Source organism: Pimephales promelas, chromosome 24 (assembly GCF_988280905.1).
Source record: "Pimephales promelas chromosome 24, fPimPro1.hap1.1, whole genome shotgun sequence".
NCBI lineage: Eukaryota > Metazoa > Chordata > Actinopteri > Cypriniformes > Leuciscidae > Pimephales > Pimephales promelas.
This window is the reverse complement of record NC_142792.1, coordinates 14448147-14467262: the sequence shown is the minus strand read 5'-3', so window position 1 is coordinate 14467262 and position 19116 is coordinate 14448147. Positions and strand designations below refer to the sequence as shown.

The window sequence follows — 19116 nt, the reverse complement described above, 5'->3', positions numbered from 1 at the left end:
TTTTATATATTATTATTATTATACAGTACTATACTAAAAAATACATTCTTGCTATATAATAAGTATATTCAACTACTGATTCAACATCACTTGTTATTCTTGTAATATTCCATACTATCAAAGTCCTGTTCTTTAGTGACATCATCCTACAGGAAGTGGCATCATTCTGATAAGAAAACAACGGCACAAGCATTTATATTTTGTGGTATTAGTTAGTTGGTTTGTTTCACTTTAAAATATTCTAGAAAATAACAAATCATTTTTATGTGATAACGATGCTTAAAACATACTACTTTTGAACTTTGACACAATTGTGTAAGCTAATTCTCAATCCCTCACTATGTAATGGCTTATTTTTAGATTCCACCCAGTTACATTTTGTAAATAATTATTAAAGTTTAAATGTCTGAGCTTGTTTCAGAAAGTCTGGTGAATTACTTTAACACAACAAGCATGTTAAGTATAAAATATTACAGATTGCAAAAAATACTTTGTAAACGGGAATAGCTTTAGTTGGAGAGGTATGATTATTACTGAGCCGTGTTGAACTCGAGGTGAAGAGGAATAGAGCAAAAGGCCTCAAGGAAATGGGGTTTCTCATTTCTTATTTGTGCATCCTCGTTTCCTTTCTGTGCTCAGCTCCATACCTTTAGGATGCGAGGGAAGGATACACCTGTGTGTCCTCGCTCATGACTCCTCAGGAAGCTTCCTCGCGCCTCTCCTCCTCGCAGTGCAATTAGAGGTTTGAAATGGCAGAGTACGATCGGTTTCCAGGTCACAGGCTGGAGGACGGAGGAGCGAGGAAACGTCCATTTGAGTACTGAGAAGCACACCTTGTGTCTGAGATGTAGGAGAAGCCCAGGGGGAGGATTCCGTGTCCGACCACCTGCTTTGAGCCTGTGGAGCTTCATGCATTATCGATGGGTTATGGGGATACTTTGCTTTCGGGAGTGCAGGAGGAGGACACATTGATTTCAAGGTTTGTGTGTGTGTGTACTTCAGAGCGAGAGCAATGTTTGGCTCAGGTGTCATCATGAATTATGGGGGTTTTTGCTGCTGAGGAGGGAGGACACATTGAAGTGTGTCCGTGTCTGCAAATTCAGTTGTTCTGAAACACTGTCAGTCCCCTGTGTGTTTGTGTGTTTCTGCCCTTGAGGCGTTTCTGAGCTCTGCACTGCCGCTTAGCGCAGAACATAGTTGTTCTCCAGACACAATTTATGAACACAAACATCTCTTTACCCTCTCAAGAGTTCACATGCTGGCGTTCAGCAAATGTGAATCTTGTGAAGGTGAACGAAACAGGTTATTAAAGTCGGTAAATGATCAACTAAATGTGTTTTTCTGGCTTTTTCCAAGTCCGAACGGGCTTTTAGGATTTCTCCGTTAAAAGTTATGTACAGAAACATGATTCTCTCAAAGCTAAAAAATAAATAAATTATAATCTTATAATTATCAAGTTATTAATAAAAAGTAATAAAGTACAAATAAAAAACACAATATTTTAATATTAATATACTTTTTCTCTGAGAGTGAAAAGGGTTCCAAAAAAAAGCAAACCGTTTCCCCAAACATGGTCTTGTGCAGTGTTATTTTAGTAATATTTATATACTGTTATATAATTTATTAATAGCCTACTTTGAATTAGCTTTTTTACATTTAATATCGTAACATGCTTTTGTCAATTTTATATATTTTTTTTAAAATATATCGTTTTTGTCAAAACGATTCACACGGATGCACGGAAACAACTAAAAACGTTGTATACTGCTGCCTGACTATTAGATGGCGATGAAACTATAGATTGAACACTAAATATGCATGTGCATGACATCAATTTTGTTTTCACAGATTTGTGTTTTTGTTGTTTACATGGAGACCTTTAAAAACTTTCACTTTGAAACACTTTTTCAGGAACACAAAATGCTAACGGCTAGTGCTTTGAACGGCTAAAACGCATAAAAAGTCTTCTGTTTTTAGTTGAAAACGGTGTCATGTAAACAGCCCCTTGTTTAACAATAACACTGGTGTTTCAAAATGGCAGCCCCCATGCGGTGACCCATGCTGTGTAAAATAAAAAATATTTTTCAAAAGTACTATTAAGTTCTTTGTTTAAAATGTTATTAGTTAGGAAGAAATTATTGTGTGTATCATCTATCATCATCTGTTATTACTAAATTTGGAGCAATGTGACAGCAGTTCACTGACTGGAATTTAGCTTGATCCCTCAGCCACCCAAAAAGCCATGCTCAAAATGATTTACCCTTAAAAGTGCAGAGTAGCATAAAGACACTGAATGGTCAGCACTCTCTCAGTCTTATCACACTTCCTGTTTTACCGTAAATGGGCACAGTAACCATCAGAGAAACCAACTCCTCAGGGTCACACCGAATTTAGTGGCGTTGTGTGTGCCGTACTTTCGATAGTCTTTAGTCATAAGGAAACATTTCATTTTGACGTGTCTTCCTGGCACTTTGACTTTCTGACCCATATCTAAATGAGCTGTGCATTTGCTTAATTCCATGTGAACTGAATTTGTTGCCAAGCTGTAAGAAAACATTGCGCAAAAAAACTAGCTGATGTGAAGCCAGCAGAAAGCTGACCCTGAGAACAGATCTCCCTTGGGAATCTCTACAGCCAACATATGAAAGATGGTTCAGCTGTTTGTTTGTTTGTGCAGCAGACTTTAGTGGGTCTGTGTTTAACGATGAAAAGCCTCAGGTGTTACTCATTGTTAAAGCAAAGATTACCTGTCATTTCCTCTGAGAATCCTTTATCTTTATTATGTCTCAATCCCTTGTTCGATATCAAGTGCACTTCCCAGGAAGTTTCTAGGCCTTGTTCCTTTGTCAAAATCGTTCTAGTTCGCTGAAAAATTACATAGAATTTCCCAGAATGCACCATTAAAATCAATGAGCATCTGCTCCATGCTACATTTATGAACCAGTGTAACAAACAGTGTTGACATTGTTTGTGACACTAAGTAGCTGTCTGAAAGGACAACTGGCTGTTTTTATTTTGTTTATTTCACTTGCTGAAAGGGCATTTAAAGGGTACTCAATTATTCATTACCTCTTTAGAAATCCAAAAAATGTGTTTGTACATCATCTGAACTGTGTTATTACGACAATTAATGTTTTTTTTGAACTGTGTTATTACGACAATTAATGTTTTTTTTTAAATTGTTACATTCATTTAACAGTATATACCTTCACTGTAGATTGCAAAATATATATTTTTAAATAGCTTATGTTTTTCTGGCTAACCGCACAGTATACATTACCTACTTAGCACACCATTAAACGATTAGCATGTTAGCTTGCCTACACCCTCAGTCTCTCGGTGACAACATAGGCAACTAGTGTGATCGAAACTCCTTAGTCTGTGCGAGATGCTACTCTTTTGAACGTGTTTTTGTGTGAATTTCAGCACACAGGCTAAAGAGAATATTGTGCCACATACACGTCATTCCAATTTTTTGGACACCGCGCAATTTGTTTTTCTTTCTAAACCATTTGAGTGGGTCAAAGAGTGTCAGAGAAGATTTCTTAGCAAAGATATATTGAATGCACCTGGGAAGCTCCAGGAAAAAAAGAGAGAAAAAATCTCACTGCTCTCCAAAACTGTGCGACAGAATCGGTTACGCTAGATGGAGAAATTCAGACTCGGCTAAGTTGAAGACTATGGCATCTGACAGCCTGGAGCCGGGCTCTCTAGAGGCCGTTCGGCCTGTTTGCACACGTGGACTTGTGTATGTGCAAGTGTGTCATCTTGTGTTTGTGTTAATGCGCATGGCGTCTGTAATGCATCAAGGCATCAAGGTTAATTGCATCAATGAGCGTTTGCTGTCTGTGGTGCTTGAATGTGACTCATACTATGTAAATGATTTTGTAATTTCAATTTTGCTTGGTCTTATGACTCATCAGCATAGACATGCTCATTTACTATGGATTATTAAAATGTAATGAGAAATGCAAATATGGTTTTAGTAATTCATGAGTTTGGATTGCCAAATGTAGAATTAGCAGACAGTGTGATGTATTTACCAAAATTGTGTTGAAATTTCATTGGAAAAAAAAAACCCTGATTGACTTATTATCTTCACTTCTGCTGCATCTCTCAATTCAGATATATTGCTTATTGCCATAGGTTGGATTGCCATACATAACATCAGTATAATTTTTCACCATCAAACAAATGTCTCTAGCGCAATCTTTTACTGTCTATGAGGCAATCGGGTGGACATAGTGCCCATAGATAAAAACAGAAAATATTTTATCAACAGATTTGTTTCAGATTTCAATTCAGATTTGTCTTGGCACAGCTGAAGACAGCTAAGACTTCTCATTGGAACTCCATTGAGACAAGTGAAGCCCATTTTTAGAGATTTTTTTTTTTTTTTAGGACTTCAAAGCAGACTCAAACCGACTCAAACAGAGCTTGACGACGTAGAAGTGACGTGAGCAACCCGTCTGTCTTCTAGTGGCTGTGGCATGAGAAATCTAAATCATTCCCTTCCGAAACTTGCAGAGGCGGTGAGTCTGAATAGGAGCTGTCCATGAGCTAGAAGCAGGAGAAACTTTTGCTAGGTGTTCTGATTAATTATTTTGTCATTTTGCCTCCACGTTTCCCCGATTGCCTGTGAGCTTCTCCTCCTGTCCATACGGTAATCTCTCTACTGTGCGACAGAGAGTCGTGTGGTTATGACGCAATCGTTAGCCTACTTTACAAAAAACTGCTTCTACGGGCCATAACATAAGCTACAAGGTAATGGAGCATTTTATACATTGTCGTGTTTCTTTAGAAATAAATAATGGACAAATGGAGTCTTCAAACGCCTCAGATGTAAAGTTATTCGCTGTCAAAGTGACGCCAAAATGAATGGAAGTCAATGGAAATGCTAACTCAAGTGACAAGATGGCGGCACCCAGCCGGCTTCAACTTCCGGGCGATGGATTACCCCTTTGGTTTGAGCCTGCGCAATGCCCTCAGCCATCAGGAAGTGAGTGCTTCTAATGGGCTTCAGTTTTCTCCATTGAAATCTATGGAGTCCCGTGTCCATTTCTTTTACTGTCTATGGTCAAAATCCCAAATGTCTGTCTTACCTAAACTCATCTTACCTTAACCCTCTATTCGTATTTTGGTCAGATTAAGGTACTTTATCTTCAATTCACCCAGTTCCTATGTGCAATAGAGAAGCCTTTAATTAATACCGCTGGCCTCTTAATACCCCTCACTTATGATTGTGGTGAGAAAGGAGTGAATCATAAAAGATTATGCCTCTTCAAATCCCTGTGACTAATGCATGCGCCTGTCTTCCTCCCGTGCACCCGTGCTCATTCTCATGTGGAGACAGAGAGGGATTCCAGCCTGTTGATTGACAGTAAGGCGGCAAGATTCCCCACGTGCCGGCTTTCACATTCTCCTTTCCAGCCATTTTTTTAAATGGACACTTAGCTTTACTGGTGCTGGTCCTGATAGTCTGTCATTCCATCATCTCATCAGCCCCCTCAGAGGCGCTCCTGTCGATGGAAACACAAATGGCAGTTTTAATAAGCCCCTATGTTTATCCCGCTGGCAGCGGGGTTTCCGTTTAATGCGTTCCTCTGTAGTGGTTCCTCATTGGCTTGTGCCATTAGAGGTGCAAAGCTCATTAGATCTTGATATTAAACACTGCTGTGGTCCTTCCGCTGTGTTCTGCCCTTAGCCGTGTTCATTACGGACAGGAAGATGCCCCTTTCCTCTTTATTCCTCTTGGCGTGAATGCGAGTCTTTTCTTCTAATCAATGCTTCTCTTTCCACCTGCACACCCGAGGTGGATTTTGCCCGATCCGACACCATGGGGTGTTCTCGGCAAAATATCACAACGCCTTTGGTGGTGGAAGGATTTAGGGTCGAGAAGGGGCTGGCAGATTGCTCACACTAGGTTCTGTTTATTTCTGTTCTTTTCTATGGAGGTGTCAATCAAAGCTTGACCCCTAAACCCACCTGTGCTGTAAGGGAGCTCATTCCCTGCCTGTTAGTCTCATACATCTTATGCACTCCCACTGGATTTCTTGTTCACACTTCAAATAACAGCCTTACTAATAGTGTTCTGTCTGTTGTCCATTCGGTAACTAAATAAGCATGTTACTAAAACTTGTTTCCTTTGAGGAGCGGTACAGAAGAATCTTGGCTTGTATGCAATAAATAGAGTATACACTCGGTAGGTGCATTAGGAATCACATGGCAGAAACCCAATGCATTTAGGCATATAGGTATAGACCTGCTAAAGTCCAAAATGAGCATCTAAATGGGAACAAAAGGTGACTTTGAATGTGCCATGGTTGCTGGTGCCAGACGGGCTGGTCTGAGTATTTGAAAAAGCGCTGATCCACTGGTATTTTCATGCACAATCATCTCGAAGTTTTACAGAGAATGGTCTGAAAAAGAGAAAGCATCCAGCGAGTAGCAGTTATGTGGGTTAAGATGCCTCGGGTGGGGAATGGCCAGACTTGTTCGAGCTGATTGAAAGGTAAAACTAGCTGCGTTTCCATTACCCTTCAAATTGCGCAAATTGAAATCGAGAATTTAAAATGCTCCCAATGGAAACACGTCAATTTCGCAAAAACTCCCTTATATCCCAAAAATGTTTTTACATTTGCATGAGGCAACTCGAAAAAGGAATATTTCGCAAAACTGCTATGGAATGTGGTTTTAGTAATTCATGAGTTTGGATTGCCGAATGTAGAATTAGCAGAAAGTGTGATGTATTTACCAAAATTGTATTGAAATTTCAGTTTCAAAAAAAAAAAAAAAACAATTCGCAAATTCGCATTTACAGGTCAACTGGCGTACGTAAACGTCACATGATCGTTCTTTAAAGGGGTCATGAACTGGCTTTTTAAATTTTATTATATTGTTGTCTGAGGTCAACTTATGACGTTCGCTTGGTTTTTGCATTCAAAAACATTAAAATGAACAAGTAATAGGCTATTTCAGCCCGTTCTCATCCTTTAACGTCATATAGAACGCTATATGCAAAAACGGCGCTATACTACGCACATGGCACCCTTTATCGTTAATATAACACGCGAACCCAAGACGTTATAAATCCTTTAGCGTGAATATGACACGCACACCCTACCCCACACCTAAACTTAGCCCTCACAGCACGTGTTATATTTTCGTTAACGGGTGCCATGTGCGTAGTATAGCGCCGTTTTGTCATATAGCGTTCTATATGACGTTAAAGGATGAGAATGCGTTGGCTATTTTGTACCCTTACCTAGTTTTGAGCCTAGCTGAAAAACGCTGTGTCTCGCACTGAAGACTTGGAAGTAAACGCCTACTGCTGTGAGTGGATAACAGTTTTGCATATTATAATGAGTTTCAACTCACCCGTCGATCCACTTGGGGGAAATTGTTTTGAAAACGTCCAATGTTGTAAAATGGCAACCGGAATGATTCGCCCATAGATGTTCGACCCAGAGTCCGTGCGTTGTACCATTCCTGTCGGATCCAATATAGTCAGCACAGCACCGTTTTTTAATCTTAATCGGTCTGCAAATCCAGTCTTGTTTACAAAAAAATCCTCAGTGAAATGAAGCGAACAGACGACGATGTTTTACCTCATCAGCTGGAACGTCTTTAAAAATAAAGTTTATCCATGCAGTCCTATTGGAATCCAGAGGAAGCTTATGCAGCGACTGTCTTCCACAACCAGGTGCAACCAGGTGCTGCATAATATTCTTGTCATCACAAGGTAGTTATTTAGCTATGTGTGAATACGCGAATCGGTGGGCGGGGCTAAACCGGCCGTGTTGATCTTCTTCTTCTGCCATTGTTCCCGACATTGAAAAACGAGTCGTTTGCTGAGGCTGGTGTCAATAAAAGCTTTTATTGGACTAACAAGGATACGTACAGGATATTCTTATAATATGATGACCTCTTAGATGTCAAAAGCTCAAGGAAAATTTGATTTCTCAGTTCATCACCCCTTTAAAGATAGCATGATATGTTTTGACAGAAGACGAGACAGGGTTCTTTATTAAACTCATTATTAAATTACAGATATACTGGTTCTAAACAACAAAGAAACGCCCAAATTGATCAAGATCTTGAAGCAGAAACGAGGGAGAAGAGCTTTCAGAAGCTCCATATGTGGCCATGATTTTTGGAATGACTTATCGTGAGAGAAAATATTATGTTCTGGTTGCATAACATCGGTTAATGGAAACATTCGCAATAAACAATCGTTACAACCAAGGTTTTCAGAAGAGTATGGTATAAGAAGCTACACAGGCTCAACGAATCAAACAACCGAAGATTGGAAAAATGTTGCCTGGCCTGATGAGCGTGCTGAGTCAATGATTTCTGCTGCATCTTTATTTATCTTTTTGCAGGTGTTTGCATACACAGATCATTCTTCTTGCAAATGCAAATCGTGCAGATAACTACGTGTCAGAGGTTACATTGCTGTTCTGTTAATCTGCAAAACAAATAATATTATTGCGCCGATACAATGAGACGTCTTTTAAAACTGTGACAGGATGTGGCATGTGCACTGAGTCAGAAGAAAAGGCCACAGGCCCCCCGTTGCACAGTGGGTTATGAAGCAGTAGCAGAGCCCATCTCTGTGCGAGCACTGGCTGAAAAAAAAATAAGCATTTTCTACTCTTCTGTGTGGAACTGAGGCTTTACAGGATTATCTGTTATTCAAGTCATCATTGGATGTGACAGAAAGACATGGGGCACAGCGTGCGACGCGGCCATTTACAGATGAATAGACTGTTATACATCACTGCTGTCTTGTCGTGCTGAAGCAAATGCGGTTATAAAGTGATTTGATGTTGAATTTAATTTCTTTTCTCTCTTAAAGACCACAAAAAAGGCATCCACAGTGCATTTTTCTTCCATAATTCAACTGAAACTGTGCAAAATAATGTAGGGAGGGATTTGCTTTACGAGTCTGGATTTGATTGTATTGATAAAAGTGAATTACAGATGCTGTGATATTACTTGCTGTAATGGACAATATTATTTTACCCCTCCCAAGTGGCTCGTTGCATTACAGAACAGTTGTTTCAGAACCTGGAGCGTTGTTATATTTTCATGAAAAACTATTGAAGGAGAACTCCGGCGCAAAATGAACCTTTGGTCTAATAAAACTTTGGTACCTAGTCAACCGTTCTCTGAGATTTGTTTTCATGATAATCAAATGTAAAGAGTTTAATCTCTAAAAACTCTTTAGTGTATAATGCTATATATGTAGTAACGCTATATGTACTACTAGTACTAATATACGCTAGTATAATAGCCCCACACTAACACAGTAACATAATAAGGGTCCCTAGATGCAAAACGAATCATTGAGAACTTTGTAAGTGTACTTTATAAAGCATCCACTTTGTGAATACACAGCAGGAAAACAGTCTAAACTGTTAGTATGGGGCTATTTTGAGCTTTGTTAGTGGTATTAACTAGCAATTTCTTTTTACTTATTATATGCCCTCATAAACTAGCTTTATACGCTAAACAGATTTACAGATAAAACTCTTTACATTTGATTATCATGAAAACAAATCACAGAGAATGGTCGACTGAATGGGTACCAATGTTTTATTAGACCAAAGGTTCATTTTCTCCTTTAATGATTATTTTTATGACTATTAAGTTGTTTGTTGACAATGAACGCAAAAAAAAAAACTTGAATGACGCAATATAAGCCAGTAGAAACATATTTAATGTTAAATACAATGAGATTTCCATAAGAATGCTATACCTACAAATTACCCTGTAGCCTTTTACATTGAAAACTGTTTAGTTCAGTAATTTTGTAATTTTAGAACTATTATATATTAGAATATCTTTTCTTTGCTTTTATTATAGAATGGATTTAATGTTTTTTTTTCTTGGCTGTGTTTCCAGTCTTCATGCTGGTTGAAAAGGGAGCAGCCTGCCCTCAGTGGAGGGTCAATGATGTCATCCCATGTTGCTCTGAATGGTTGTGGGAACATCTTTTCCCTCCATCATCAGATGAAAGCAGCTTAAAATAGGCTGTTGACTGCCTTGAGCAAATGAACATGTGAACCTGTGAGTGAGGAGCGGCACAGTGTTTTCGACAACAGTAGTGCATGTGTTTTTTTTCCCCCTTGGGTTTGAGATTCTCAAGACGCTGTGCATTGACGAAGACCAGAGACCTTTATAGCCAGAATACATATTTATTTTGTTTAGGCAAATACTGTTCAGAGAAAAAGGAAACCAGAAAACACCAAAAAATAAACTCTTTTTTTTTCCCCCTCATACAATTGGCCCTCAACACAGCGTGAAAAGAAAGAGAAGAACATAAAATGGGCAAATATATGGACATCCTACATTGAAAGGTCATCCATAGTGTTAAAAGGCTGGATGATATGGGTTATTGAGAATTGTGTGCCAACAGTTTAATTACCCCCACTCTTTAGAGGGAGTTTGTGTGGGACATAGATGCCCTTTGGGTCATCGGTTGGCATTTTAGTGGCTGTACTAAGGCAGTCTAGTTGTGCTTATGAGTGGAAAAACAGAGCAATGAACAAGGCATAGGAGGTGGAGGACAAGCTGAGAGCAGCAACTGAACAGGGTTTCTAGAAACTAGGTTCTAGAAAAGGAGAAATTAACCGTTCAATAGGTGTTACACACTCTGACGTACCAAAAGCAGACAAATGCAAATGGAAAAGTCCATAAAATCATGCAGATGAAGTGTTTTGCTTGGTTTGGGGTCATTGAGTGAGATTGCAGCCCAAGGACTCAATTAACATTTGATTGGGCTGGCTCTCCTCCTTATCATCTGGGGGCATAAAGGGAAGTGGGGTTTGAAAACACAGTCTTTGTTTAGTTAAAGGCAGTTTCGGGTGAGATGTTTCTAGCTAAATTTGAGGTTTTTGTTAAAGAAACTGTCTGATTTGTTTGTTTTTTTGACACATTTAAAAGTATAAAATCAGGTTTTGGGGATCCCAAAGTGTTACTGTAACGTTCAAGAATATAATTGACTTGTATTGTAATTAAAATCACCACTTAAAGAATATTACTCATCAGTCTTCAAACATTAGTTCAATAGTATCCCCTTTTGTCATTTTGATAAAGGCAATTTTAACATGTCAGAACACGACCTTCCTCCTGAGCTTTATTACATTTAATCAAAACTAATTCAGCACAGCAAATTATAATAATAATAAAAAAAAAACATAGTTGGCAGATTTCTGTAAATTGCACAGAAACAAACAATGAGTAATAAAGAAGGAAAGATGCGAGAGAGGAGAGGCCTATGTTGATCTGGCACAAGGGAACACTACAGACCAGATGCAGGCGTCCTTCCGTCAACTTCCTCTCTGATTACACGGGTACGGTCATGGCGGTTCTTGGGCACGTAGGTCCGAGGTCACATGTTTTTGTTGTTGTCATGGTGATGGCACTGGCTGCAAGCGGGTGGATCCAGGAAGGGAAGCTCCTGCCCTGTGCTGTGGAGACGGAGCACTCTGGAGTTCAGGTCTACACAGCACTGGGAATAGAGAGCAGATCATCAGAGAGTATCACATCTGGTGTATTATTCTACTACTTATTATATTGACTTCTCATTGTCACAGTTCTTGCTTTTCTGACTGATCAGACCTTTACAAAAGATCAAATATTCCATAGAATTCTATCTATCCATCATCTGTCTGTCTGTCTATCTAATTGTCTGTCTATATATCTCTTGTCTGTTGTTCAATCTGTGTCTGTATGTACAGTATCTGCCCGTCTCTCACTCATTTTATCCATCATTCTATTTGTCTGTCTGACGATGATGATTGATCTGTCTGTCTGTCCATCTCTATCATTTAATCTGTCGCTCTATCTGTCTTTCTGACGTTTCATCGGTTTGTCTGTCTGTCTATCTATTGTTCTGTCTATGTCTGTCGTTCAATCTGTGTCTGTCTGTTGATCTATCTATCTGTCTGTGTATCTATATCAGTTTGTCTCTGTCATTCAATCTGTCTGCCATCCTATCTAATTGTCTATCTGTTCTATCGTTCTATCTATCGTTCTATACATCTGTCTGTCGTTCAGTTTGTTATTCTATCTTTTGTTCTATCTATCATTCTATACATCTGTCTGTCGTTCTGTTTGTTGTTCTATCTTTTGTTCTATCATTCTATACATCTGTCTGTTGTTCAATCTGTCTGTTATTCTATCTATCATTCTGTCTGTCATTCAGTTTGTTATTCTATCTTTTGTTCTATCTATCGTTCTATACGTCTGTCTGTTGTTCAATCTGTCTGTTATTCTATCTATCATTCTGTCTGTCATTCAGTTTGTTATTCTATCTTTTGTTCTATCTATCGTTCTATACGTCTGTCTGTTGTTCAATCTGTCTGTTATTCTATCTATCAGTCTGTCTGTCGTTCTGTTTGTTATTCTATCTTTCGTTCTATCTATCATTCTATACGTCTGTCTGTTGTTCAATCTGTCTGTTATTCTATCTATCATTCTGTCTGTCGTTCAGTTTGTTATTCTATCTTTTGTTCTATCTATCGTTCTATACGTCTGTCTGTTGTTCAATCTGTCTGTTATTCTATCTATCAGTCTGTCTGTCGTTCTGTTTGTTATTCTATCTTTCGTTCTATCTATCATTCTATACGTCTGTCTGTTGTTCAATCTGTCTGTTATTCTATCTATCATTCTGTCTGTCGTTCAGTTTGTTATTCTATCTTTTGTTCTATCTATCGTTCTATACGTCTGTCTTTTGTTCAATCTGTCTGTTATTCTATCTATCAGTCTGTCTGTCGTTCTGTTTGTTATTCTATCTTTCGTTCTATCTATCATTCTATACGTCTGTCTGTTGTTCAATCTGTCTGTTATTCTATCTATCATTCTGTCTGTCGTTCAGTTTGTTATTCTATCTTTTGTTCTATCTATCATTCTATACATCTGTCTGTCGTTCTGTTTGTTGTTCTATCTTTTGTTCTATCATTCTATACGTCTGTCTGTTGTTCAATCTGTCTGTTATTCTATCTATCATTCTGTCTGTCGTTCAGTTTGTTATGCTATCTTTTGTTCTATCTATCATTCTATACGTCTGTCTGTTCAATCTTTCTGTTATTCTATCTATCATTCTGTCTGTCGTTGTTTGTTATTCTATCTTTTGTACTATCTATCGTTCTATACATCTGTCTGTCGTTCAGTTTGTTATTCTATCTTTTGTTCTATCTATCATTCTATACGTCTGTCTGTTATTCAATCTGTCTGTTATTCTATCTATCATTCCGTCTGTCGTTCAGTAAAACGGTCTATCATGCTGGTCTAGCAACAAATGATGACACCTTTGCAGCTGCTTAGTTCATTTTCTATTTTTAGATACTTTATGAAAAGAATTATGGGCAAGGACATTCCAAGCAACTACGTAACCACTGGAACTGAGGAAAAAATGGCTTTTTATAAAAAAAAAAAAAAAACATTTATTTGATACCAGTTTTTACAATCTGTTTTCTCTAAATCTGATTAGTTAAACCAAACACCTCTGTCACAGGACAGACTTTGGTCACTGCTTCTCACAAACTGTAATTACTGTGTTGTGCAAAATTATTGGTGAACAGGCCTTATTGTTGTTGTTTGCTACTGTACATGTAACAGTCTGAAGAGCATTTATATATTCCAGGTGAAAAGAGTGGCTGAAAATGTTTTAATTCTCCTGTTTTTTGTCTTCACATTTCCGCATTGGTTTCAGATCCTTCTCCTTGCATACATTATCTTTTTCTTCTGACAAGAATAGTATTTGCATATACTTATAGAGATACTGTCCACGTCCTCCACACTTTCATCCTCTAGCTTTCTCTCTGACATCCCCTTTTCTCGCTCCCACTGTCATACTTTAAAAAGGATTTTCTCTTCTTTTAATAGCATAGCTTCCTCCTCATATAACTCATGTAAATCTCAAAGGGGAATTTTTCCCTGGCATTTGAAATATCCATATTCAGAACTGAGTCAATATTTAGATATATGATCATAAAGAAACTACAGAATTTTAATCAACATTTCTAAATATTTTATTCTATCGACAGCAATAGATTACTAAAAAAAATATGTAGAGTATATTATTTATATATATATATTATATAATAAAATATATAATAAATATATTTTATATATATATATATATATATATATATATAATAAATATATTTTATATATGTTTTTATATATATAATAAATATATTTTATTAATATTTATATATATAATTATTATTATTATTTTATTTTTTTACAGTATAAATTGATTCTTATACACGAAAATATACACAAGATATACACAAGGGAATCATCATATAGGGGGTCAGAAGCATTAAAAAGTTTGCAACATCTGATCTAGATGACCAACACGATTTGCAGTAGCAGATGCAAGTGATTTTCAAAAATACTTATGCATGCATTTAAAACTCACTCTGAAAATACAAAATTTTTAAAAGCCAGAGACGCGTGGATTGTAAATCATGCCCCTTGGGACTCTGAAGATAAGGTTGAATAAACGCAGGGCTTACTTTGAGTTCCAGCAGAGTCTGTAGACCCAGACGCACCTCAAACGTGGCATCCTCTGTGAACAGACGAGAAGTGAGACTCAAAATGTGGAAGGCAAAAAGAGCAAAAATCCTGAGAGCATAATTTTATTCGTTCTCTAAATAGAAGAGCACGTGAGGTGGCTTGATAAAACTGGCATCATCGCTATAGATTTATTATAAATCTGTATGCAATGCATGGACGAAACACGACCGCCACCGTGCCCACGTCATGTCCTCTTCTGTTATATAATTCCTCTGTGCTGCCCACATTTCTTTGTTCAAACATTCCCAGACTGAACTGGAAAAGGTCAGTGGCTTACTCTGAAAGCTGTATGCAAATACAAGCTGAAATCTGTTATATTAAAATGCCTTTTCACACTCTCATAAGACTTTTCTCTTTGCATTAAACTTATATTTAGACGTGACTGGTTGAAACCGGTTCTGCTAAGGAGAATATCCTGGATGTCTCAGCTATTCTGTATTCAGTCAAATCAAACATTTAATAAACCGTTGAATTGTGCCTTTTTTTGTTTTATTTTGTTGCTTTTTTTTTAATGCATCAGGCAGTGCATAAGAAGTGACTGGAGAAACTTTGAAATCTGACCTATGACCTGGGCAGTGCATTGAACTCTTTCTCTGCCCAGCTGCAGGTGCAGGGACTTCACCGCCTCCACTGTTGAATCACTGAGTTGCAGCTTGTCTAGAGGTTTGTCGTCTTGGTTGGTTTTCAGTCTGAAATAAACACAAGCATTTATGATGTATTAAATTTTATTAAGGTTTTATGCCCAGTTTCACAAACAAGGCTTAAACCTAGTCTCAGACTAAGTAAAAATGACAAAATGACAATGGCAATATCCAAAACAGCTTATAAATCATACTAAGTGATATTTTTTGTAAATGTAAAATGCAGAAAGTTTTCTGTGATGGGTTTTGGGGGGTATGGATAGAATATACAGTTTGTACAGTATACAAGCCATTATGTCTTTGGAAAGTCCCCTAAAAACCCAACGTGTGTGTGTGTGTGTGTGTGAAATAAACTTACCCCAGTCGTCTGCAGCATGTTTTAGAGATGTGGTTGTGTTGGCACCCTGTGTTTATGGATAACATCACCTCTGCATCTCCACTCTGCAGAATAAAAATAAAAATGTCTTGACAGTTGAATTCCCTGATAATATAATCTTTTCCCCTTGTGATGCCTTTTTCATGTGGCAGGACTTTTAAATAGCCTACCAGAACACATTATCAGTCAATAGTTTAACAACGTTCTCACCGACTCCAAGCTGAGACACTACAATATGTTGAAGAACAGATATTAGCTCTTGCTCTTTTAAATAGTCAGTGCCAGGTTTTGTTTTTGCATTGTGTGACAGTATCAGGATTGATGGTTTAGCAGCGTCTGAGGATAATAGTCTCGGTTAATAATGGACTGACACTGCTTTGTGGAAGCCCCTGTCGTTTCGCTTCAGTGAGTCAGTTTATTCTCCGTCTGTCCCTTAACCTGAAATTCCATCAGCGCTTGCAGAATTCAGAGCTCCTCAGATGAACAATGACCCTGTGCTTTTGCAGCATTTGCTGTTTGGAAGGTCTAAGTGCCCATCATGCTGCTTGCTTGACATTTATGTGTAAATAATTTGTTCTGTATTGGCAGAATTAGTGGATTGTCTTTTAACTTATTAGCCATCCGTTTGTTTCCTGATGGATTCTTCCACGTTTTAGGTCAAATCACATTTGTTTAAACAGTAACTTTACCAACGAATACAATAGCTTACTCCATATGTGCTATTTCTGGCATTTTTCTTAATGGATCAGCGCAAAAAAACGTTATTTTTAGCTTCTTCTTTTTTCATACTTACAATGTGCAAGTATGCACATTTTGTGTGGAAAAAAGACAAAGTGTAAATATGTAAATACTACCTTTTATGTATTTTTTTTTTTTAATTTTCAAACAAAATGTGCATGTCTGCATATAGGAAGAATGAAGAAGACAAATATATTTTAATTTATATATTTAATTTGTAGTGGAGATATTATGGTAACCCTTTACAAAAAGGCCGTTAGTTGATGTTAGGTAATGCATTATCTACACTGTAAAAATTGATATGATCAATAAGTATGAAAACTTATGTTTTTACATTGACTTAACTCATCAAATAAGTTAAGCAATTTTCAAAGTTAAACCAGATTCAACTAATTTAAGCCAGTTTAATTTCATTTAAGTTGAAACTACTGACATTTTAGGTGCAATCAACTTGGATGTTTAAGGCAGCAATTTTTTTTTTACAGTGAACTTACAATGAGCAATACATTTAGTACAGTATTTCATCATCTATTGTTAGTTAGCTCAGGTCCTTTAAATAATATTAACAAATACAACTTAGATTTTTAATAATGTATTAGTAAATGTTGAGAAAATTGTTAGGTCATGTTAACTAATGTTAATTAATGTTCGCAAATGGAAACGTGTAAATATCGGAAGTGTCGTTGCTGTTACATCATAACTCCCTCTTATAAAAAATATACCATTTCATTTCATAATTAATAATTGCTTAGATTAAACCCTCTAAGAACAACTTACCGTGATTTTTTTCAGTACAGTAAGTACAGCCATTTAGAAAAGTATTTGACTTGATTTGAATTAGAGTACACGTCATTTATGAAACAATACTTTTTTTATTATTATTATTATTTGATATAATAAATTAGTGCCGTGAGAGAAGGAAGCCTCAGCTGAAATATTTCGAGGGATTTGGAACCTATTTTTAGCATATGGTCTCTCAGCATGAGGACCTAAAGACAATATGGCTCCACCTACACACAGCTAAAGCGTTGTTGAGATTTTCGCCTGTTTGTTAACTGCTCAGTTAATGAGTGAGGGATGAGGTCTGCGTCAGCACTGTTCCACCGTTAAAGATAAATAAGTGGATGATAGCTGTGTTGCAACCTCTTTGAGTTTCCTGTCACTCAAGGTGAGCTGTCACCCCCGCAACTTTCCTACCACATAAGAGGTGGGACACACCATCTCTCGCACCAGTGCGTCAGTCTCTCATTGTGCACAAACGCGGGGCCCTTGAGCCCCTCTCGCACATTGTTCCGACCCCGCAAGAATGTTCCACACACACTTCCTTGCATTGTTTATTTCACACTTGTTTCTTCCTCTGCAGTGTTGAAAGTGTTTTGTTGTGATGTGAGATGGGCTAAATGAAACACACTGAGGTGGAAACACCATATGAGACAAACTGTGACTTTAGTTTTAGTTTATTAATTTGTTTCTCAGTGTCTTTCCTTGCACCCGCTAGTGGACGCTATAAAAACAGTCAAACTCATTGTGAGCTGTGTTGTGTCTATTTGATTGCTGCTATTATAAATGGGTGTGTATGTCTGCATGTGCGATACATCTATAATGATGCTCTGCATGGAGCAAAATCGTGCTTGAATTGCTGCCTCTGTATCTTTGCAGAAGAGGAGGCATGAACCAGTACCCGCTGCCCCATTTATCTGGCTCTTCATTACCCAAGCTTTAATTAGACGCTGATGGTTTCGTTCCGTCTTTCAGTTCACCTATCGCGACGCAACTGCATGTGTTTTCCAGAACATTCAGTTCATTCAGAATCCACGTGTGATCTGGAACATTCAAATGAGATTTTCCACTCATTTAACTTAAATCCATGCATGTTTGGAATACTTCAGTACAATTGGTCAAATGTTTTTTTGTATAATGACCCAGCAATTGTCTCTTGCATCACATTGTGGTCTCTTTCGGAAAAAGAGAATATTATACAATAGGGTTACATTTTTAATATTAGGTGTCAAATAAAATAACAACAAACAATTTTAACAGTATTTATTAAACTATGAGGTTAATGTTCGTTTATAACTAATCTACTACTATTGACCATTCATTTTTGTTCATTAGACATTAAATATATTTAAATTTGGCAATTATAAACTTTTAAAAATAGTATTTATAGTGAATAACCTTGATTCATTTGTTTGGTTTGAATTTGTTTGATTGATGATAATAATGCGAGGAAGTAATTAATTAAATCTTAATGTCAGATCAATGAAATGTGCAATTGTTAATTTATTTACTTTTTTAAGTATAAATAAATAATTTGCAGTCAGATGGGCATTATGACAAATTAAACTCTGTTAACTGTGTATTTTGGCCTTCATTAATACCATGCTGTGAGCTGGACACGCTAATCAGGTAGCAACACATTTTCATGATTGCCCAATCTGAGCTCAGTGGTCCATTGATTGGTTTTGTTCTTGAATTTGTCAGCTGACATGTGTAGGCTGAGGAAATAAGCTGCTCTTTGGTTCACACCCAAGCCTGGTTTAATCTGCTTTAATTTAGGGTCTATTTTTACCACGCTCAATCACTACATGAATGGAGGGTGATGGAGAGGGGGTCCTGCGAGATGGGCCATTTTGATGATGTTCAGTCGGCTCTAGTAAAACAGAGAACCTTTTAATGGAAATGGATGGTGCTGGAAAACCTTAAAACATCAGGGAAAGTTAGAAGAGTTATTTTCAGATTTGAGGAAATCATTTAAAATAATCATTT

At 37.4% G+C, this 19116-nt stretch overlaps 1 protein-coding gene across 1 annotated transcript in view; it reads right to left on the bottom strand.

Annotated features, from left to right (window-relative positions):
- Window positions 1–10179: 10179 nt before the first annotated feature.
- The window catches only part of nrip2 (nuclear receptor interacting protein 2), a 23129-nt gene continuing 14192 nt past the window's right edge, over window positions 10180–19116 (bottom strand). The window contains exons 3-6 of the mRNA XM_039668397.2: window positions 15592–15674; window positions 15154–15281; window positions 14532–14584; window positions 10180–11515 (exon numbers count right to left, since the gene is read on the bottom strand). Coding sequence (XP_039524331.2) covers window positions 11396–11515; window positions 14532–14584; window positions 15154–15281; window positions 15592–15674 — 384 coding nt within the window. The 3' untranslated portion in view covers window positions 10180–11395. The remainder of the gene's footprint in view (window positions 11516–14531; window positions 14585–15153; window positions 15282–15591; window positions 15675–19116) is intronic.